Source organism: Piliocolobus tephrosceles, chromosome 15 (assembly GCF_002776525.5).
Source record: "Piliocolobus tephrosceles isolate RC106 chromosome 15, ASM277652v3, whole genome shotgun sequence".
Lineage (NCBI taxonomy): Eukaryota > Metazoa > Chordata > Mammalia > Primates > Cercopithecidae > Piliocolobus > Piliocolobus tephrosceles.
Window position 1 is genome coordinate 26,277,411 of NC_045448.1, and position 22,321 is coordinate 26,299,731.

The 22,321-nt window shown below is 42.3% G+C and overlaps 2 protein-coding genes across 4 annotated transcripts in view; one reads left to right on the forward strand and one right to left on the reverse strand.

Moving 5' to 3' along the window:
- The window catches only part of HADHA (hydroxyacyl-CoA dehydrogenase trifunctional multienzyme complex subunit alpha), a 58,633-nt gene extending 41,602 nt beyond the window's left edge, over positions 1 to 17,031 (reverse strand). The window contains exons 1-6 of the mRNA XM_026454745.2: positions 16,758 to 17,031; positions 8,293 to 8,334; positions 8,123 to 8,193; positions 5,698 to 5,831; positions 3,021 to 3,159; positions 969 to 1,088 (exon numbers count right to left, since the gene is read on the reverse strand). Of these exons, the coding sequence (XP_026310530.1) occupies positions 969 to 1,088; positions 3,021 to 3,159; positions 5,698 to 5,831; positions 8,123 to 8,193; positions 8,293 to 8,334; positions 16,758 to 16,824 (573 nt within the window). The 5' untranslated portion in view covers positions 16,825 to 17,031. The remainder of the gene's footprint in view (positions 1 to 968; positions 1,089 to 3,020; positions 3,160 to 5,697; positions 5,832 to 8,122; positions 8,194 to 8,292; positions 8,335 to 16,757) is intronic.
- Positions 17,032 to 17,052: 21 nt separating this feature from the next.
- The window catches only part of HADHB (hydroxyacyl-CoA dehydrogenase trifunctional multienzyme complex subunit beta), a 49,033-nt gene continuing 43,764 nt past the window's right edge, over positions 17,053 to 22,321 (forward strand). The window contains exon 1 of one of the 3 annotated variants that reach the window (XM_023230006.2): positions 17,053 to 17,217. The gene's annotated coding sequence lies outside the window, so the exon portion shown is untranslated. Of the gene's footprint in view, positions 17,218 to 17,574; positions 17,714 to 22,321 lie in introns of those variants that run through there. The other 2 variants (XM_023230008.1, XM_023230007.3) reach the window with 2 other exon arrangements.

Here is a 22,321-nt window from a genome sequence, read left to right on the forward strand (position 1 = left end):
GGAAAACACATTATTATTATTAGAAAATTACCACCATAAACCTTGTTTTCTTTTGTGCTCAACTGAGATCAACTTCCCCGCAAAGAGTATGTCTGTTGAGCCTTGTTTTCACTGAGGAATCTAGAGTGCCAGAAGCTACGAGGTTCAGTGGGCCCTTGAGGTGACACTAAGATTGCTCTGCAGCATCCAGGTCTGACTGTCCTTCCCTTCTCCTTGGAATTCAAAGCCTGCTGAGCTTCTTTTGGTTCCATAGGACACAGCAATGAGAACATCCAAATCAGATAATGAGGGAAAAGGTCTGTCTCTTATATTTATTATGAAATATTAATATGACTCATGGTTTTGAAAAACTGTTAAGATGGTACTATGTGGAAAAGGAACCAATTAAACCATAAGCTCCAGAAAAGCAAGACGTGCATCTTAGTTATCTTTATCCTTCCTCAGAGACTAACAAAGGACCTTGATCAATAATTCTGTGGAATTAGGCCAGGCGTGGTGGCTCACGTCTGTAATCCTAGCACTTTGGGAGGCCAAGGTGGGAGGATTACCTGAGGTCGGGAGTTCAAGACCAGCCTGGCCAACAAGGTGAAACCCCGTCTCTACTAAAAAATTAGCTGGGTGCAGTGGCGCGCACCTATAATTCCAGCTATTCGGGAGGCTGAGGCAGGAGAATTGCTTGAACCCGCGAGGAGAAGGTTGCAGTGAGCTGAGATTGCGCCACTGCACTCTAGCCTGAGCTACAGAGCGAGACTTTGTCTCAAAAAAAAAAAAAAAAGAAAAGAAAAAAGAAAAAAAAATTCTGTGGAATTGAAAAAATAAGACCAGGAATAAAAGTCTGTCATTGATCCTGTACACTCATATTTTATTTGGTTTTTTAATTCTACAATGAATGCCCATATTATGCATTTTATATACGAAAACAGATCTAAAGACGGCATATAGGTTCACAAAGGGGATGTTAGACTCACCATTTTGGGCAGCCGTTGTGTGCCTCCTGCTCCTGGTAAGGCCCCCAGCAAGACTTCAGGGACACCTAATACTGTTTTTCTGTCTTTTGTTGCTATTCTGTATTGGCATGAAATGGCAAGCTTTGAACAAATTAAAGAAAATTAGAATGTTAGTAAATGTGACTTAGTAGCAACTTGAGATCGAGAAGGGTCTAAAGATTACTTATAAAGCAGGAATGTGCTCACAGAAAAAACTGAAATTCCTTAGGCTGGCATTTAATAATTTCTAGAATTTACCTTTTTAGCCTTTTTTTCATACTTTTCCTCTAATTTACTTTTTGGGCTGTAGATCTCCTGAAAAATCTACTGAAAGCTAGAGAAGCTCTCAAGAGAAAAATGCACACACAATTTTATATGGACCCCAGGTTAAAAAGCCCTGGACTCTCCAATCAAGCACGTCCACTTATGGTGTTCTAGTTGGCTTTGTTTTGCCTTTGCTCACACCATACCATATGTGGAATTGTTTTGCCCCCCACATTCTGGTTAATCAAATTCTGCTTATAGTTTAGGGCCAGGCCCAGGTTTTCTTAATTAATACAGTCATGTGTCACATAACGAGGGGGATATGTTCTGAGAAACGTGTCATGAGGCAATTTTGTTGTTGTGTGAACATCGTAGAGTGTACTTACACAAACCCAAATGGCAGAGCCTGCTACACATCTAGGCTATATGGGATAGCCAGTTGCTCCTAGCCCAGCGGTACCCAGCCTTTTTGACACCAGGGACTGGTTTCTCAGAAGACAATTTTTTCCAAGAACTGGGGGTGGGGTGGGAGGGAGTGGTTTCAGGATGAAACTGTTCCACTTCAAATCATCAGGCATTAGAGGCCGGTGGAGTGCGTAACCTGGATCCCTCTCGTGTGCAGTTCACAACAGGGTTCCTGCTCTTATGAGAATCTAATGCCACTGTTGATATGACAGGAGGTGGAACCCAGGTGGTAATGTTCACTCGCCCACTGCTCACCTCCTGCTGTGGGGCCCAGTTCCTAACAGGCTATGTCCTGGGGATTGGGGACCCCTGTCCTAAGGGGCTACAAACCTGGACAGCATGTGACTGTACTGAATACTGTAGGCAACTGTGGCACAGTGATAAGCATTTCTTTGTAGAAATGCTTATCAGAAAAGGTATAGAAAAATGTAGTGTTATAGTCTTATAGAACCACTGTTGTATATGCAATTGGTCATTGAAACATTACGTGGTAAATGACTGCATATGTGAAAGTGTCTGGCACAGAGCTCAGCATGTGAAAAGTGCTCAATGAATGTTTTCTTTTCCCCTTCTTTTTTTTCCTACATGTTTGGGTCTAGTAAGCATCTCTTGCTCTCAAGTCTTCTATTATTTACCAACTTTACTACTGACAAAGCACTTATATTATGCTTTGTGTGTCTCAACCAGACTTAAGTAGATTAAGAGCATAGATCACACTTCTGAATCTTTGCCCTGCAAACTTGAACCAGATTTTTACAACTCAAAAGGACATTAGAGATGCAGTTCAAATGAAAACATCACACCTTCATTTACTTGCTCTGTGCCACTTGCTCTGTGTCATGTGGATTAAGGATTAAAACCTATCCAGAAGTTTGATAACTAAAAACAAAAGCTAGCCAGGCACGGTGGCTCACACCTATAATCCCAGCACTTTGGGAGGCCGAGGCAGGTGGATCACCTGAGGTCAGGAGTTTGAGACAAGCCTGGCCAACATGGTGAAACTCCATCTCTACTAAAAATACAAAAATTAGCTGGTCATGGTGATGCACACCTATAATCCCAGCTACTGGGGAGGCTGAGGCAGGAGAATTGTTTGAAGCCGGGAGGCAGAGGTTGCAGTGAGCTAAGATGGTGTCATTGCACTCCAGCCTGGGAGACAAGAACAAAATTCCATCTCAAAATAAAAAACAAAGATGATTCTCCTCCAGAAACTTTTTCCAGGCAAAGCAGTAGCCTAAGGGTTTATAGCTGATGAATGCCCCCAATGAGTTGGACAGTATCTCAATAACTTTAGAATATCTATACCTCAAGTCCTCCTCCCAGGCAGGATCCATTGATGGCAGCCACAACAGGCTTTGGGGACTTTTCAAGTTTCTCTAATATTCTCTGTGCTTCTTGTGATAGCTGTGTTACTTCTTGAAGGGTCTTGCAAGCGGATAACATGCTGCATTATCCACAAAAGTAGAGAACAGAGAAAAAGATAAAACTATAACTTATTTAGTTCAATATTTATTCACTATACACTTATCCTATCATGCATCAATATTTGGTAATGAATCTTCAAATACTCAGAAGGTTAAGAATGATTTTGCAGTGCCGGGCATGGTAACTCACGCCTATAATCCCAGCACTTTGGGAGGCCGAGGTGGGTGGATTACAAGGTTAGGAGATCGAGACCATCCTGGCTAACATGGTGAAACCCTGTCTCTAATAAAAATACAAAAAAAAAAAAAAATTAGCCAGGCGTGGTGGTGGGCGCCTATAGTCCCAGCTACTCAGGAGGCTGAGGCAGGAGAATGGCGTGAACCCGGAGGTTGCAGTGAGCTGAGATCACGCCACTGCACTCCAGCCTGGGCAATAGAGTGAGACTCCGTCTCAAAAAAAAAAAAAAGAATGATTTTGCTTCAAATAGCACAATAGCAGCAACGCCATCTCTCTATAGAGTGTTAAATTTCTGGATCCATGAGACCATCCTGGCTAACACTGTGAAACCCTGTCTCTACTAAAAACACAAAAAATTAGCTGGGCGCAGTGGTGGGCGCCTGTAGTCCCAGTTACTCGGGAGGCTGAGGCAGGAGAATGGGGTGAACCCAGGAGGCGGAGCGTGCAGTGAGCCGAGATCTCACCACAGCACTCCAGCCTGGGCGACAGAGCGAGACTCCATCTCAAAAAAAAATTTCTGGATCCAGAAAACATAAAAGTGTTGTATAATTTGTTTTTACTTCTGTAATAAATCACTAAATGACAAAGCTTGGTACAAGAGAAAATCATCTTTGGTAAATTACTTCACTATCAGATTAAACATTTCACTATCAGATAGTTAAACAGCAATAAAAATGACAGCAAAAGAAAAGCTTCCAAGTTGTTTAGAGAAATCTGAAACATTTTAACAGATCCCCTTAATGATTAAAAATGACCAGGTAGGCCAGGCATGGTGGCTCATGCCTGTAATCCCAGCACTTTGGGAGGCCAAGGCAGGTGGATCACCTGAGGTCAGGAGTTCGAGACCAGCCTGGTCAACATGGTGAAACTGAGTCTCTACTAAAAATACAAAAATTAGCTGGGCTTGGTGATGCATTCCTGTAATCCCAGCTACTCAGGAGGCTGAGGCAAGAGAATCACTGGAACCCGGGAGGTAGAGGGTGCAGTGGGCCGAGATTGCACCACTGTACTCCAGCCTGGCCAGCAGAGGGAGACTCCGTCTCAAAAATAGATAAGTAACTAAAAATGATCAGGTGCAATGATGTTCCCACTCAATGTCCTTCAGTTTCAGTTTGTTTCATTTGCTACTTTGTGAACACATTTAGGATATGGATTTTGTACTTTTGACCAAGGATAACTAATATATTCTGTAATTTTGTACACTGAGAGTTGCTTAGCTGGCCTCAAAGAAGCTACAAGTATTTTCCTCTGGATATAAGTAGCTACTGCCAGGTACATGAGTATGTCTTGTTGTTTCCCCTCTTTATGTATGTATAAACAATTGTAAACAAGTTAATGAAAGCACGCATTCCACCATTTAGCAGAGGAAAAGAAAATACTAGCTGCATCTGTAAAGTTGCCTTTGACAATTTCAAGTCCTAAACCCACTTCATTTCCCCGAAGCAGCCATCTTCATGTTTGTAGCATCTCCTTCCAGACCAACTATGACTGTGTCCATAAATAGTATCAAGAATTATTCCATGTTTGGTTTTAAAACATTAATAGAAACTATATACTGCATGAAACATTCTGCAATTTGCTTTTCTTTTAACTTAACCTTACGTTTTCGAGTTCTAACATCATATTGTGGATCTAGTTAATTCCTTTTACCTGTTTTGTAGTATTCTACTGTGTGAATAGTCCACATTTTACTTATCCATTTTCCTGACTGATATTTGGTTTTAAATTCTTCACTATTTTACACTATACGGACCAAACATCCTTATACACTGGTTCTTATAAACAAGGAGTGAGATTTCTCTAGATCACGTGATGTGTTTGTGTGTGTGTATATATGTGTGTATATATGTGTGTCCGTGTGTGTGTATATATATGTACATATATACGTATACTTTTTTTTTTTAAAGACAGTCTCACTTTGTCACCCAGGCTGGAGTGCAGTGGTGCGATCTCAGCTCACTGCAACCTCTGCCTCCCATGTTCAAGGGATTCTTGTGCCACAGCCTCCTGAGTAGCTGAGATTACAAGGGTGTGCCACCACGCCTAATTTTTGTACTTTTAGTGGAGACAGGGTTTCACCATGTTGGCCAGGTTGGTCTTGAGCTCTTGGCCTTATGTGATCTGCCTGCCTCAGCCTCCCAAAGTGCTGGGATTACAGGCAAGAACCACCACACCCAGCCTGATACGTACATTTTCAATTTTACAGGCCTGTGTCACTGTGCCCAGCACTTCTACTTTCTTTTAAAAGGAGAAATGATTAGGCCTAAGAAACACACCATTAACCAAGATACAAGGTGACTTCAAGTTTCCTAAAACTTACTTGATATCAGCACCTGCAATAAAGCAGCCTGGCTTTGATGAGATAAGGACGGCACTTCTGATTTGATCACTAGCCCAGATTTCGTTCATAACTTCTGTGAACTCTGAATGCAGCTCTTTACTTAGTGTATTTACCTGCCAAAGGGAAATATATACAGGTAAGGGTTTAAATTTGAAGCACCGGATGTACATACAACCATCAAATGCTACTTTGATTATAAGAAATACACTTATCCAGTAGAAATATACTGTTAGAAGAGAATAAGAAATACCATTTTCCCAGCAAGTCAGTAGCTTTCTATTCAGGCAACTTTGGCCCACTATAAGCACCCCCTCCTTTAAAAATAGGTCTCCTCGAAGGAGGAACTCAGGGTCATCCTCAGAGTTTGAATCATTTGTAGGCTATAAACAAATAGGTCTACAAACATTTATTGGCATGTAAAAAATCTGTATAATGTTAAGAAAAAAATGAAATACAAATAAGATATATAGGCCAGGCATGGTGGCTCATCCCTATAATCCCTGCACTTTGGAAGGCCAAGGCGGGCAGATTACTTGAGCTCAGGAGTTAGAGACCAGCCTGGGCAACATAACGGAACCCTGCCTCTACAGAAAATACAAAAATTAGCCGGGCCTGGCAGCACACGCCTATAGTCCCAGCTACTCAGGTGGCTTAGGTGGGAGGATCACCTGAGCCTGGGGAGGCTGAAGCTGCACTGAGCTGTGACTGAGCCACTGCACTCCAGCCTAGGAAAAGAATGAGACCCTATCTTCAAAAAAACCCGTATAGTATGATCTAAGCTTTGTAAATATTATTCATTGAAACTGAATTAAATGTGGTTATCCCATGGAAGATAACCAAGAAAAAAATGTGGTTATCTTTGGGTTTGAATTATGGTTATTGTTGTCTTCTTTATAATTTTTTACAGTCAAAAAATTTTCTACCATTGACATATATTACTTTTGTGTTCAGGAAAAATGTCCAACCTAAGAAAATTCTGAAAAAATATCTTAAGCTTGAATCATCGGTTAGTGGGTGCTAAAATTTACTCTAATAAAGGGGAATGAGGCCGGGCGTGGTGGCTCACACCTGTAATCCCAGCACTCTGGGAGGTCGAGACGGGCAGATCATGAGGTCAGGAGATCAAGACCATCCTGGCTAACATGGTGAAACCCTGTCTCTACTAAAAATACAAAAAACTAGCTGGGCGAGGTGGCGGCGCCTGTAGTCCCAGCTACTCCGGAGGCTTAGGCAGGAGAATGGCGTAAACCCGGGAGGCGGAGCTTGCAGTGAGCTGAGATTCGGCCCCTGCAACTCCAGCCTGGGCGACAGAGTGAGACACCGTCTCAAAAATAAATAAATAAATAAATAAATAAATAAATAAATAAATAAATAAAGGGAAATGGCTCTTACTTTCCTTAATTTGTGATAGTTGTCAACTACTTCCATATAGGTCTTATTACATCTAAGCCTCTGGCTACAAGTTTGTTGTTGTTGTTTTTTACAGAGAGAAAGTCTTGCTCTGTCGCCCAGGCTAGAGTGCAGTGGTGCAATCATAGCTCCCTGTAACCTTGAATTCCTAGGCATAAGTGATCTTTCCGCCTCAGCCTCCAGAGTAGTTCACGCTACAGGTGAACATCACCATACCCAACTATTTTTTACTTTTTATAGAGACAAGGTCTTGCTATGTTGCCCAGGGTGGTCTCAAACTCCTGAGCTGAAGCGATCCTCCTGCCTCAGCCAACCAGTGTTGGGATTGTAGGTGTGAACCACAGAGCCCGGCCTGGCTACAAGACTTTTAAAGTTAGAATACACCAAATTTAGATGGGGGGAAAGCATGGACTCTCACAATAGAGCTTTTCTTGGCAAAAGAATGGATTACTGTTACACACTTTGTTAAAGCTGCCAAAAACAAATGAAGTTTCAATTTGAACAGAATTTGCTTTCCAATATGTGAATTGCATTGAGTCATTTAGATCCCTCAGGAAGCTTAACTTTTTCACCCAACTAACTTACTATGAATAGTGACTTACGTCAGGCAGGTAATGAAGAAAATGGATTAACAACCTCATATTTAAGATGGATAGGCAAATTTTGAGTCTTATAAACAAAGCTTGTACTCTAGTTCTTCTCTAATAAGTCACCTCCTCATTCTACACTATAACCAGAAGGCTAGTCTTGCTAATCCTTGATGTTAATCTGGCACCTAAGGTCAACAAGAGGAATTCTTATGCAAGAATCTCTGCTTTAGAAAACTGGCTTCCTTGGCAACCTGTCAAAGTTTAACATAACTATTGAAACTGTAAATTCACATAAGATTACTGCCAGATTGGTAGATTTGGGGAAATATGGGATACATTTTTTCCATTCAGGACTAGATTCATAATGTGGTCAGTAGAAAAAAACTGCAAATTAAATGAGATACCTTTGAATTGGGAGAGTTAATTCGAACAACTGCCACATCCCCTTTGACTCCATAGTTAATATGGGTTCTGGCTAAAAAGAAAAGAAAAATTTATTTGTAAACATATTTATTGCAACATAAATCCAAAAAGCAATATGTAAGCATACATATTAAAAAGAAATTAAACTTACTCAGCAAAGCAGAAGATCCTGTAAAATTGCGGCATATATAACCTATAAGAAAAGATATTTCAAAATTAGTTTGCAAAACAATTTCTGTAGTACCTTTTATATATAACAAAGCTGTAATTTACAATAACAACAACAACAACAACCCCAAATCTGTACAATGTATTCTAGGCCATATGACTACTGTCATATTTTTTCCATTTCAATTGTTAGGTCAGATGATTATTCGGATACTAAAAGAGGAAGACTGGCCCCCACAAAGGGATCTACATCCCCAAAACCTGTGAATATGTTAGGTTACATGGCAAAGGGGGATTAAGGTTGCTAATCAGTTGGCCTTAATAAAGAAAGTTTATCATGGATTATCCAGGTGAGCCCAGTGTAATCACAAAAGGGAAGAGGGAAGCAAAGAGAACCAAAGAGATAGCAATGTAAGAATGACTTGGCCGCATGCTGAAGCAGGCAACAAGCCAAAGAATTCAGGCAGCTTCTGGAAGCTGGAAAAAGTAAGGTAACGGATTTTCCCCTAAAGCATCTGGAATGAACATAGCCCTGCCATTACCTTTGATTTTACCCAAGTGAAACCCATTTCAGACTTCTGACCTTCGTAACTGTAATACACTTTTATCATTTCAGACTCTAACTCTGTAGTAATTTGTTACAGCAGCAATAGGAAACTAATACACTAAGCAATAAGTAACCTACGAAGCAATACACAATGTCAGCTCCTAATGTATTCCAAATATATCCCAACTATGTTTTCCAGGTACATCCCCTTTCATTTTTTTGGAGAGATGGACTTTGTAGCGTTATCAAAAGTAAAATCAAATAGCAACAGTAGCTACCATAAATGAAACACTTCATGTCACACTTTGCTATTTTAAGTATTTCTAATTGAAAAGGTCTACACTGAATGCCACAAGAATAATCTTACTCCTTGGATAACAAAGACCAGCTACTCTCTTTCCTAATCACTTCACTAGTTTAGGCTCTCCAGCATGATGATGAGATGATGATGATGATATGACCTTTTTTTTTTTTTTTTGAGATGGAGTCTCGCTCTGTCGCCCAGGCTGGAGTGCAGTGGCCAGATCTCAGCTCACTGCAAGCTCCGCCTCCTGGGTTTATGCCATTCTCCTGCCTCAGCCTCCCAAGTAGCTGGGACTACAGGCGCCCACCACCTCGCCTGGCTAGTTTTTTGTATTTTTTTAGTAGAGACGGGGTTTCACCGGGTTAGCCAGGACGGTCTCGATCTCCTGACCTCGTGATCCGCCCGTCTCGGCCTCCCAAAGTGCTGGGATTACAGGCTTCAGCCACCGTGCCCGGCCTGATGATATGACCTTTTGAGCACAAACCACTACAAGAGAAACTCCAGTGGAAGTTCTTTCAATCTGGACTCTAGATAGAAGGTAAGGAACATTGGGGAATTCTAGGCAAACACTCCAACTTTGTTTTGGACATGACTCTACCTCTATTTCACCATTAAAGGCTTGCCTCGGTCCTGCTCTCATCCAAACATCTTGCTCTAGGTGATAACCAAGCTGTTATGGAGGCAGCCCAGGGTCAACATCCCTTAATTACAACTTCCAATCTTCTTCAAAACACCCTTTTTCTTCCCTTGTCTTTCAGTCATGGTTCACCTCAAACATTTCTCCTATGCACCTCTTTAACTCCTTATTCCTTCTCCCTGCCCACATCTTCCAAATCTTGCCCAGTTATCTTAGGAAAAAGTTTTCTCTTTCTTTGGTTCTAAAAACAAAAACAAACTACCCCTTAATTGATTAGCAGCAATACACATGGAAACACTTGCATTCAGGAAAAGGCTTAAGTCTTACAGTAATATCTAAAAAAGAACTAGTGCTTTAACAATATCCAAAGGTTCCTTCATGCATCTCCTCTAATTACACTAGCTTTTCCCAGGTATTAGTCATTTAATTCTTAATTATTCATACTAAAACTTTTTTGTTTTTGGTTTTCATAAAAATATACAGCATTTGGGCTACATTAGTGACTATATGGCTTTGGAATCCACAAATATAATTTAGGAGTGAGAGGAGTGCCTGCCTGATTTAGAAGTGCTATAAAAAAAAGTTAAAATTCTTGGCTGGGCATGGTGGCTCATGCCTGTAATCCCAGCACTTTGGGAGACCAAGACAGGTGGATCACCTGAGGTCAAGAGTTCAAGACTAGCCTGGCCAACACAGTGAAACCTCGTCTCTACCAAAAATACAAAAATTAGCTGGGTGTGGTGGTGCACGCCTGTAATCCCAGCTACTCAGGAGGCTGAGATGGGAGGATGGCTTGAACCCAGGAGGCAGAGGTTGCAGTGAGCCTAGATCGCACCACTGCACTCCAGCTTCAGAGAAAGGGCAAGACTTCATCTCAAAAAAACAAAAAGAAAAAAAAAAAGTTAAAATTCTTGGCCAGGTACGGTGGCTCACACCTGTAATCCTAGCACTTTGGGAGACTGAGGTGATGGATCACCTGAGGTCAGAAGTTCGAGACCAGCCTGACCAACATGGTGAAACCCTCTCTCTACTAAAAATACAAAAATTAGCTGGGCATGATGGCACATGCTTGTAATCCCAGCTACTCAGGAGGCTGAGGCAGGAGAACTGCTTGAACCCAGGAGGTGGAGGTTGCAGGGAGCTGAGGTTGTGCCACTGTACTCCAAAAGAAAAAAAAAAAAAATTAAAATTCTTGGCAATCTTTTGGTGGCTCTATCTTTCCATCAGTTTGTGATCACTTGCCTTTCTCTGTGCCTATTCTCTCATTCTCCAAATCCTTTTCCTTCATCTGGTTCAGACTTTGGGAGATGTCAAACAAGAGTCTAAGACTTTGCCCTACCTTATAATGATAATTCAGGGCAATGAACAGTAAAATCAGACCATTTTGGTCATCTTATATCCTGGTGGATATTCTAAATAAAATTTTAAATATCATTTCTACCAAAAACACATTCTACATGACTTAGAAACCAACCTTAGAACTATACCCATTTTCAAGTTGAGGATGGCCTGCCTACTCAAGAGGCAGGGACCAACTACTTATGGCCAAAGTAGAGCCCAAAAGACTATACAAGAATATATCTAATTGAACTGGGATTCCCTCAGCACTATTGAGAAGTGATTCTAGAAATATGCTGGGCATCAGAATCAACGGGGAGGTCCAGATATACTCAAAATTCCTGGGTCCCAGTCTAGGACCAACAGAATCAGACTTTTAGGAAGTTGGGCCTCAGAATCTGTATTTTTAAAAAGGTGACGCTGAAGTATACAGCAAACAAATGGGCACATGGGAACTACTGACAGGAGAACCCAGTGAAGGTGGAGTGGAATAGGAGAGAACCATCAATAGGTAGCCAAGGCTCTTGCTGCCTTGATGTTTTCTCTTTATCCCCCAGTTCGTTATAGAAAGGGAAGAGAAGGCACAAAAAATAGCAGCTTTATACTGGTTGGAAAGGCAAGGTGACAGGAAAGAAAAGAAAAGAAAAGAAAGAAAACTGTGGTTAGCACCAGAAGCAGAATGGGGTGATTTCAGGTTCTGCCTGCATTTCTTCTATAAGCAATTCAAGGCAGCCAGCCCTCTTAGCGCAAAGGCAAAGCACTCGTGTTCAACCATCAGGTTTATTTACTAGCTGTGTGGCCATGACAAGTCTCTTACAAGTGAACTTCAGTGTTGTACGATAGGAGAAGCCAGCCATCTCCTCAATCTCCAGTGCCTCTACTTGACTAATAATATGTTTCCTGCTTTGCTTTTCCATCATTTGAAATCTGTGTCATCTATATTTATAACGCTTCCTTCTTTATATTTGCATCATGACTCCAATCTTTTCCACAAAACCTCATCTTCGGATTCTGTCTACAGTGATCTTTGCTTTCCTTGCCTGCATTTTTATTTTATTATTTACTGTTTTGTCCTCTAACTGCTGCATCTGTAGCAGGTGTTTTGCCAACCACATTGTAATCTCTTCCAGCAAAATCTGTTATTCATTCAACAAAAAATATATATTGTGACCTCCATGTGCCATTCATTGTTCTAGGCACTTGAAGTACAACAAGGCACTCACGGTGAACAAAAAAGACAAAAATCCATGTCTTGGTGGAGCTTACATTCCAGGTCAGCAGGGGATATGATATCTGGGAAGAATCAGTTCCTACTCAGTGAAGATAAAAGAAAAGTGAAAATAGGACTGGCATAGAAAAAGCTTTCCTGCAAAGTAGAAATTCCAGTGGGAAGGGAGGCAGGGAATAGGTAATTCTAGCAAAACAGGGTAAAGTGGATTAGAGTGGGAATGAACTGATTGGGAATGCAGGTTGGGAGGGAAAAACCGAGAAACACAAATATGTTAGAAAATAAGCACCTAAGCAAAAAAAAAGGAAATAGAGTGAGCGTGGGTTGCAATGTTTCAAAAAAATTTCTTATTTCTTTGAGATGAGGTCTCCCTATGTTGCCCAGGTTGGTCTTGAATTCCTGGGCTCAAGTAATCTTCCAGAGTAGCTGGGACTACAAGAATGTGCCACGTGCCCCACTGGGTTGCAGTTTTAAAGAGCAAATATTTGAGACAACAGGTTACTGGTCATTAGCCAACAGTTTAAACCATTTTAACTCCTGTCCACTAATCTACCTATGCTGCCCACACACTCATACACAAAACTTCTCCAAGATCAAGACAAAAAACAAACAGAAAACCAGTACATACACAAACATACTTAAGAAATAATTTCAAGCCAGAGTCAACTAAATCAAGTCAGATTACAAGGTAGATTTGCTTTTGGAATCTAGCCTTACTCACTACCTAATTGCAGAGCTTACCCTATGGCAGCGGAGTGAACTTTAGCCTACATCTACTGTGCCAGCAAAGTACACAGAAACCTTTGCCCCACTTTTTAATCATCTCTGTAATGTAACTCAAGAATACCTACAAAACCTCATAAGACTACAGTCAGCGGAGAGAGCTGGATTATGCTAACACAAATTTCAAATTTGAGAACATTACTTTGGTTGTAACAATCAACAGCTTTTCTCAAGATTCAACGCTGGAAGAAGGGATGAGATTTAAGGAAGTGAGAATCAAATTTAAAAATACACGATCTGGCCGGGTGCGGTGGCTCAAGCCTGTAATCCCAGCACTTTGGGAGGCCGAGACGGGCGGATCACGAGGTCAGGAGATCGAGACCATCCTGGCTTACACGGTGAAACCCCGTCTCTACTAAAAAATACAAAAAAACTAGCCAGGCGAGATGATGGGCGCCTGTAGTCCCAGCTACTCCGGAGGCTGAGGCAGGAGAATAGCGTGAACCCGGGAGGCGGAGCTTGCAGTGAGCTGAGATCCGGCCACTGCACTCCAGCCTGGACGACAGAGCGAGACTCCGTCTCAAAAAAAAAAAAAACAAAAAAAAAACAAACACGATCTACAGCTGGGCAGGGTGGCTCACACCTGTAATTCCAGCACTTTGGGAGGCTGAGGTGGGTGGATCACCTGAGGTCGGGAGTTAAGAGACCAGCCTGGCCAACATGGAGAAGCCTTGTCTCTACTAAACACACACACACACACACACACACAAAGTCAGCTGGACATAGTGGCAGGCACCTGTAACCCCAGCTTCTCTGGAGGCTGAGACATGAGAATCACTTGAACCCAGGAGGCGGAGGTTGCAGTGAGCTGAGTTCGCACCATTGTACACCAGGCTGGGTGACACAGTGAGACTCAGTCTCAAAAAAATAAATAAATAAAATAAAAATAAAAAAAAAACCACCATCTATTGAGGTATTTGCCTCTAAATTCATCTCCTGTGAAATTATTTTACTACTTACATAATTAGGAATTTAGATTTAGGATAGGAGTGGGAATTAGACAACATTTTGGTCAAGAAGTGATTTTCATTTGATATTCACATTCAGAATTATAGCACTTGTAGAGAAAGTATGCTTTAAAATTTCAAGAATTACAAGTCTCTTTCAAGAGAATTTTTTTTTTTTTTGAGAGATATGGTCTTACTCTGTCGCCCAGGCGTGATCTTGGCTGACTACAATCTCCACCTCCCAGGTTCAAGCGATTCTCCCACCTCAGCTTCCCGAGTAGCTGGGATTACAGGCATGCGCCAACATGTCTGGCCAATTTTGGTAATTTTTGGTAGAGATGGGGTTTCACCATGTGGGCCAGGTTGTCTCGATCTCCTGACCTCAAGTGATCTGCCTGCCTTAGCCTCCCAATATACTGGGATTATAGGCATGAGCCACCCGCCTGGCCCCATTTCAAGAGAATTTTATCATCCATCAGCAAACATCATAATCTCATTAAATGTTTGGCAAAGCCTTGCACAAACTTTCAGTGTGAAGGATCTATTGAGTCTAGTAATATAAGGGTGCAGGTCATTTTAAATTCACTTTCCAGACTTTTTTCAAAATTTATAAATTGCTATTAACGGACCAGTAACTACAATGAGTGACACTTTCTTACTGGTGAAAACACAATGCAAAATATATATTTATGTGTCTATATATTTCTATACAGAAAAACAGAAAAATTAGGTTGGTAGCTTTTTATTACACATACAAGATGTAAAAATTACTTTTAAAAATTCTCAGACATATACAACCGTATTTCTTCCAGGTTGTAGTTAATAATATTTACTGAGTGCTTACTCCATGAAAAACTGCTTGATATCTAAAATAACTCCTTTCCATCGCACAAGGTGGTATTATTCCCCATTTTACAAATGAGAAAACACACACAGAAATTAATTGCCCAAAGTCACCAGAGGGTAAAAGGCAGAGCCAGGGCCAAACCCAGAAGTCAGACTCCAAACAATGTTTTTGGTTTGTTTGTTTTTTGAGACGGGGTCTCGCTCTGTCGCCCAGGCTGGAGTGCTGTTGCCGGATCTCCGCTCACTGCAAGCTCTGCCTCCCGGGCTCACGCCGTTCTCCTGCCTCAGCCTCCCGAGTAGCTGGGACGACAGGCGCCCACCACCTCGCCCAGCTAATTTTTTGTATTTTTAGTAGAGACGGGGTTTCACCGTGTTGGCCAGGATGCTCTGGATCTCCTGACATGGTGATTCGCCCGTCTCGGCCTCCCAAAGTGCTGGGATTACAGGTGTGAGCCACCGCACCCGGCCCAAACACGTGTTTAATTGCTCTGTCATGCTACTTCTCATGCAAAGGAAATCCATCGTCTCAATCATTCATTTTGCAGATGAGGAAAATAAAGCCTACATTTAGTTTAAGGCATTTGTCCAAAGTCACACAGCTAGTTAGCGACTAGAATCACGTGCCCTGGCTACCACTTCCAAGTGACATCAGCTGCCGATCCATAAGAAATACCTTCAAACCAATACAGGGGTAAGATAAAAATTATACATGTGACTTTTCAAAAGTGTTGTGAAAATAGGGGAAAAAACCACCAAACCTGTAAGGAAATATAACCGAAGGCTAACTGTAGGTAAGCATTTGAGGAGTAAGACAATGGGTGATCCGTTTTTTTTCCATCCCTTTCCTCAATCCTGTCAGCATTTCAAAGTTCTATAATGTGCTTATGTTATAATTGGCAAATATATGCGACAGTTTTGTGGAGACTAAAAACAGCAGTTGAAAAAAGGGAGCAGAAAAATATTCAATCATTCAAATAATCCTCTTACAGTAAAGAGATTGCAGCTACGTGTCTAAAAAAAGCATACTACTTCAGCGGTTCCGGAGGAGGAGAGGTAATTCATATTACAAATTAAATTAAAAGTTAAAATTTCTAATTAAGTAAATTATTAAGCACAACATGCAATAAAACGTCGTTCACATTTGACTTTACAGATTTGGGATGGAAGGAAAATGCAAGGTTTCCTAAAACCACCCACTTTAGCCCTTTCACTGCCAGTTTGAAAAGGAAAAACACTAGCTAATAGAGGTTGACTGGGAATCATCAGATTAGAAATCGTTCTCAAAACCATCTAACATTTTATTCCTTAAGGTAGAGGTATTAGTGTATTTTTAAAGTGTGTCTTTCAGTAAGTTGCAGAACCTCCCGTTGAAATTCAAAATACTATACGTTCACACTGGCATACTGAAACCGCAGGAGTTGAGCTCCCTACTTGAATGGGGTAGTAAGCACAAAAATGGTTTTGAGGGAACCGAGCAAGGAGGGGCAGTGATCTGCAAGGCTGATTAATCCCATCAAAGTTTTTAAGATAGCTCTTGTCGCGGGGCAAGGGGAGACCCGCGGAAAGGTGACAGAACGAGTGGCACCAGACACAGAAAGTTTGGGAGTTAGGGAGCCTGAAATCGCAGCAGGAGTTGTGAGAGGGTGACAGTCCCTTCACAAGGTCACAGGAAACGGGGTCCCAGGGCAGTATTCCCCACAGAGGGCTGGGTCTCTGGGCTGGGGCAGGCGACAGCGAAAGGGAAACGCGGCTCCGGGGCCACCCCAGTCCCGCAGGAGTTCTGCCCGGAGGTCTGGGATGCCCTCGGCCAGGCCTCACCTCGGGAGCGGAGGATCCTGAAGGCAGAGAAGCGGCTGAGGATGCCAATAGCCCGGCAGGCCACCATGTTGAGCTGAAGAGGACAGTAGTAAGAGCGTTTCTACCGGGTGCGGCCAAGCGGCGGACTTTTCCTCCCATAGCCTGGCGGCCAGGCGCCTGGCGCACTGCCTGACTAAAACCCAGACGCCGAGTGACCGCCGGCCCCTTAGCCCTGCCCCTCGCTCCTGGCTAACGAGGCCAAAAAGGTCGCTTTCTTCGGAGAAGGACGGGGGCCGGGAGAGGAGGGGCGGAGTGCCTGGTTTTCCAGTCAGGCGGTCGGAGGGCAGCCCGCAAGAAAGGCCGTGCCCGCCCGCGGGGTGAGGGGTCCTTTCGGGACAGGACCGCCCCTTGGTCCGGCAGAGCTTTGGCACTAGGGCCTGAAGCTTTCTCTGAGTAGGAGTTCGCGCGGACGTTAGCCAAGGTGAGACAGCGCGCTCTCAGCTCTCCGCCCGGGCTTTCCCAAAGGCGAGATCCCACTTCCTTCCCCGCAAGTGTCGCCGGTGTCCCCGGCCCCGTCCCCTCCCTGGGAGAGTCGGAGTTGAGGGAGCGGAAGGAAACTTCTCCTCGGACAAGGTCGGCAGTGCTAGCTGCAATTAGGACAGTGACTTGGACTGGCGTTCCAACTGAAGCTCGGGACAGTGGTGTCACCTGCGCCCTAATTTATCATCGCAAGTTAGCGAAGTCTGGGTGTGTAGGGGTGTGTGTGGGCATCAGCTTTAACGTAACCCCGGTCTGCGTAGGAGTGTGTGTTGTTTCGCCTGCTTCCCCTGTACCCAGGTCGGCGGCTACAGAGATTGTGGACGGCGCCATGGGTTTGCCCGATTTCTGCTATAAAGAATAAGACTAGGTCAGGTGACCTTTCGGTACTTGAGTGTGGGAGGAACGGAGACAATCCTCCATCCCGCTCGCTTATCCAGGTAATCCTGTGCTCTCGGGGGTTTTCCGATGGATGACAATCTATCTGGTCGTTCACACCTCAACTCAATTTAGCGGTGAAGAAACTGCCTGCGAATCAGAGGGAGTGGTTATACCCATGGCCACATGTGGTGGAAATAAGACTGGAGCCTAAGTCTGCTAAGTCCTAGTGAAGAGTTCTTCACCGCATGGTAGCTGTTTTTGTGCTGGAAAGAGGGGCTGGAGTACTGGAATAAAGTGATTGGTTTCAAAAGGAAGTCACATTGAGAGCCTGGTGTGCTCTGGTCACCTTCATACCTTTTTGTTTAATCCTCACATTCCCCAATTATTATCATTTGCATTTTCTAGATGAAGTTTGGGAAGCTCAGATTATATACATTTTCTAGTCTATGACAGAGCTAGCATTCAGACATAAGTCTGAGTCTCACTACTCACCAGACTGACAGCTCTTCAAGACAGGAAACGAGGGGCATCGAAGTTAAGACTGAAATGAGGAGTATAGAAACAAAGTAGAGAAGTTTCTGTTTAAAGCTCAAGTTACATAGTGAGTGTTTATCACTGGGGGCACTTTAAGCAGAAACTGGACGACCTGACCACTTCTGAATAAATTACAAAAAGGATTCTTGATCATCTTACAGCGTTTTTACAGTTCAGAGCCTGCCTTCTGCCCATGTAATGCTTTCTTCGACACCTAACTGCATGTAGCACTAATTATTTAGGTTGGAAGTGGGAAATTTTGTTGTTGTTGTTAAAGGTCCAGACAGTAAATAGTTCAGGATTTGCAGGATCACTTTGGTCTCTTGTTATATATATTTTTTTGTTTTGTTTTGTTTACAACTTTTTTTTTTTTTTTCTGAGACAGTTTCGCTCTTGTTGCCCAGGCTGGAGTGCAAAGGTGCGATCTTGGCTCACTGCAGCCTCCTCCCGGGTTCAAGTGATTCTTCTGCCTCAGCCTCCCGAGTAGCTGGGATTACAAGCGCACACCACCACGCCAGGCTAATTTTTTGTATTTTTAGTAGTGATGGAGTTTCACCATGTTAGCCAGGCTGGTCCTGAACCCCTGATCTCAGGTGATCCGCCCACCTTGGCCTCCCAAAGTGCTGGGATTACAAGTGTGAGCCACCATGCCCGGCCTTACAACTCTTTAAAAATGTGAAAAACTATTTTAGCTAGAGGCCCATGTGTTGTAGTTTGCCAGTCCCTGATAAAGATCACTCATTTGGCTCTGTTTTTTTGCTCCCTGTGCTGTCTCTACAAGACTAAGCTCCATCAGGGCAGAAATGTTATAATGTTTCTTTGATCCCTAAGCACTTTAGTCCAATGGTTTATTTAGAGGGAAGCAGTACATTTGTATCACCACCCCTACTGGTAATAGCAAACACAGGTATACCCCTAAGTGTGTATCAAGCGCTGCTTTAAGTGCTGCATGCACATGTGGTGTGTGTGTGTGTGTGTGTGTGTGTGCGCGCGCGCGCCCATGTCCTATGTGGTTAAGTAACTGGCTTAAAGTCATGCAGCTAGGGTGAATCGGGATTTGGACATGGTCTGGCTTTAGTCAGTTCTCTTAACCGTTACATTGTGTTTTAAGGTTGTGATGATGAGCTTTTAGAGCCAAGGCAGCTTGCTTTCTCTTTCATTACTTGCCTAAACCCTTCTTCCTTTCCCTTGCTCCTAGGTGCCTGCAGCTTCGTGTATCTTTCCATAGTTCCACACCCTACTCAGGCCTACCCTACCCAACCCGATCCTATCCTACCCTACCCTACCCTGAAGTTTCCATGCTTTGAATATTCTTGTCAAAATTTCTGTTTTCTGAAGCTTAGCAAATGACAGGTCAACTCTGCCATAGGATAATTTGCTTAGCCCCCCTTACGTTTGAAATCTCTGTTTTTTATTTATTATTGAAGGAATACATATTCCATGTAATTTTTTATTCAGAAACTACAGAAAAGTCTAAAGAAAATAAAGACATCTGTAATTACACCACCCAGAAATAACTACTTTTAGCATTTTGATGTGTATTTTTCTGGACTTTTTTTAATGCATTTGTATATTTGTATATATTTATATAAGATATTGATGTACCGTCGGCCCTTGGTATCTGTGAGTTCCACAATCTCTGATTCAACCAATGTCTGAGTGAAAATGTAGTTAGGCCTACAGTGGTTTCATCTGTCCTGAACATGTACACTTTTTTTCTCATCCTTATTCCCTAAACAATACAGCATAACAACTGTTTACATAGATTTACATTGCGTTAGGTATTATAAGTAGTCGAGAGATGATTAAGAGTATGCATGAGGATGTGCATAGGTTCTTTGTAAATAAATACTATACCATTTTATGTAAAGGACTTGAGCATCCTTGAGGTTTGGTATCTGCGGGGATTCTGGAACCATTCCCCCATGGATACTGAGTGACAACAGTATATATAGATTTTAAATAAAACTAGAATTGTACGTAAGTAGAATGCTTATTTTAAAAAATTAAAGAGAACAGAAGAATATTAAAGAAAAGCTTTTCTTTATCCTTTCCGTATCTAGACTCATAGCTTTATGAACTTTATTTTCTCTTTCTCTCTTTTTGTTACAAAATGGGTGTTGTAGCGGGATTTACTTACCCATTTCCCTATTTTCCGGTTATTCTAATCTATTATTCTAATACACATTGTTCTATAGCTTGCTTTTTCGTTTAATATATATTATGAACATTTTTTCACATCGGTATATATACATGGACGTCATTTTGTTTCATTTTCTTTTCCAAAGTGCCAAACAGTATTCCATGGTGTGTTTACACTATAACTTACTTAACTGTTTCCTACTGATGTGCATTTAGATTAGTTCCAGTTTCCCACAAATATAAACAGTGCTGTAATGAACACCTTGAGTATTTCTCTCTTTTTTTTTTTGGAGATGGAGTTTCGCTCTGTCTCCCAGGCTGGAGTTCAGTGGCGTGAGCCACCACCCCTGACCCCCCTTGAGTATTTCTTTAGGCTAGAGACCTATATATGCTATACACACATTTTGAATATTTCTATAGGTTAGAGACCAATAAAAGGCATTATTGGACTCAAAAATTTACATTTTAAATTCTGATCTATAACTACAAAATTGTCATACCAAAAGGCCTTAGCATTTTACATGTCTTCTAGTGTATGAAAATGCCTCTTTAGTTAGATGCATTCTTACTAGAATTATATATTAACCATATTTTAAATGTTTGCCAATCTGAAAACCACAAAATGATACCTTGCTTTAATTAAAAAAAAAAAAAAAAAGGAAAAGGAAAACACAGGCTGGACGCGGTGGCTCATGCCTGTAATCCCAGCACTTTGGGAGGTCGAGGCGGACGGATCACCTGAGGTCAGGAGTTTGAGACCAGCCTGGCCAACATGGTGAAACCCCATCTCTACTAAAAATACAAAAATTAGCCAGGTATGGTGGCACATGCCTGTAGTCTCAGCTACTCGGGAGGCTGAGGCAGGAGAATCGCTTGAACCCAGGAGGCAGAGGTTGCAGTGAGCCGAGATCGTGCCATCGCACTCTAGCCTGGGAGATAAGAGCGAGACTTCGTCTCAAAAAAAAAAAAAAAAATCACAGCATTTTGTTAGTGAAGTTGAACAATATACATTTTGTTTATTTGGCATTTTCATTTCTTCTGTGAATTGCTTGTTTTCTCATTCTGGCTTTTGGTCATGTATCAGGAAGGAGTCTTTCAGCTGCAAATAACAGACAATTCAAATCAAATTGGCTTCTCAAAGGGGATTTATTGGTCCGGGCGTGGTGGCTCACCCCTGTAATCCTAGCACTTTGGGAGGCTGAGGAGTGCAGATTGCCTGAGCTCAGGATTTCGAGACCCACCTGACCAACATGATGAAACCCTCTCTCTAGCAAAATAAAAAAAAATTAGCTGAGCATGGCAGTGTGTGCCTGTAGTCCCAGCTACTTGGGAGGCTGAGGCTAGGAGAATTGCTTGGACCCGGGAGGCAGAGGTTGCAATGAGCTGAGATTGCGCCGCTGCACTCCAGCCTGGGTGACAGAGTGAGACTCCGTCTCGAAATAAATAAATAAATAAATAAATAAATAAATAAAAAAGGAGATTTGTTGGCTCACGGAACTGAAAAGCACAATGGGAGGGTGAGTTTCAGATGGGATTCGGCCAGGACTCTAGTTTCTTTTTCCAAAATTCTCAGCTCCGTACTCTTCTACTCTTCTGGTAGTAGCTCCCTCTTAGCCTAGCTTTGTAAATGTTTGCAAATTGCTATAGCCATGCCAGGCCTCAGAAGGAAAGATTTGTATTCCAGAATTACAGGCAGAAGACTTGAGTGTTAAACTGACGAAACCATCCACACATCAATACCAGTGGTCAAGGCAATACCGTACGTGGTTGTTTGAGGCCTTGGTCCCTGAATCAATGATCTTAGCAAAGAGAATGAGATTATTCTTATTGGTTTAAACTCTGGAGTTGGGCTGGATTCAGTCCCATATAAGCCACATACAGCAGCTACATAATTGGGTGGAATGGATATTAGAGTACAAACTGCAGATTCCGTGATAGATTGTTTCTCTTTCTCTTTCTTTCTTTCTTTCTTTCTTTCTTTCTTTCTTTCT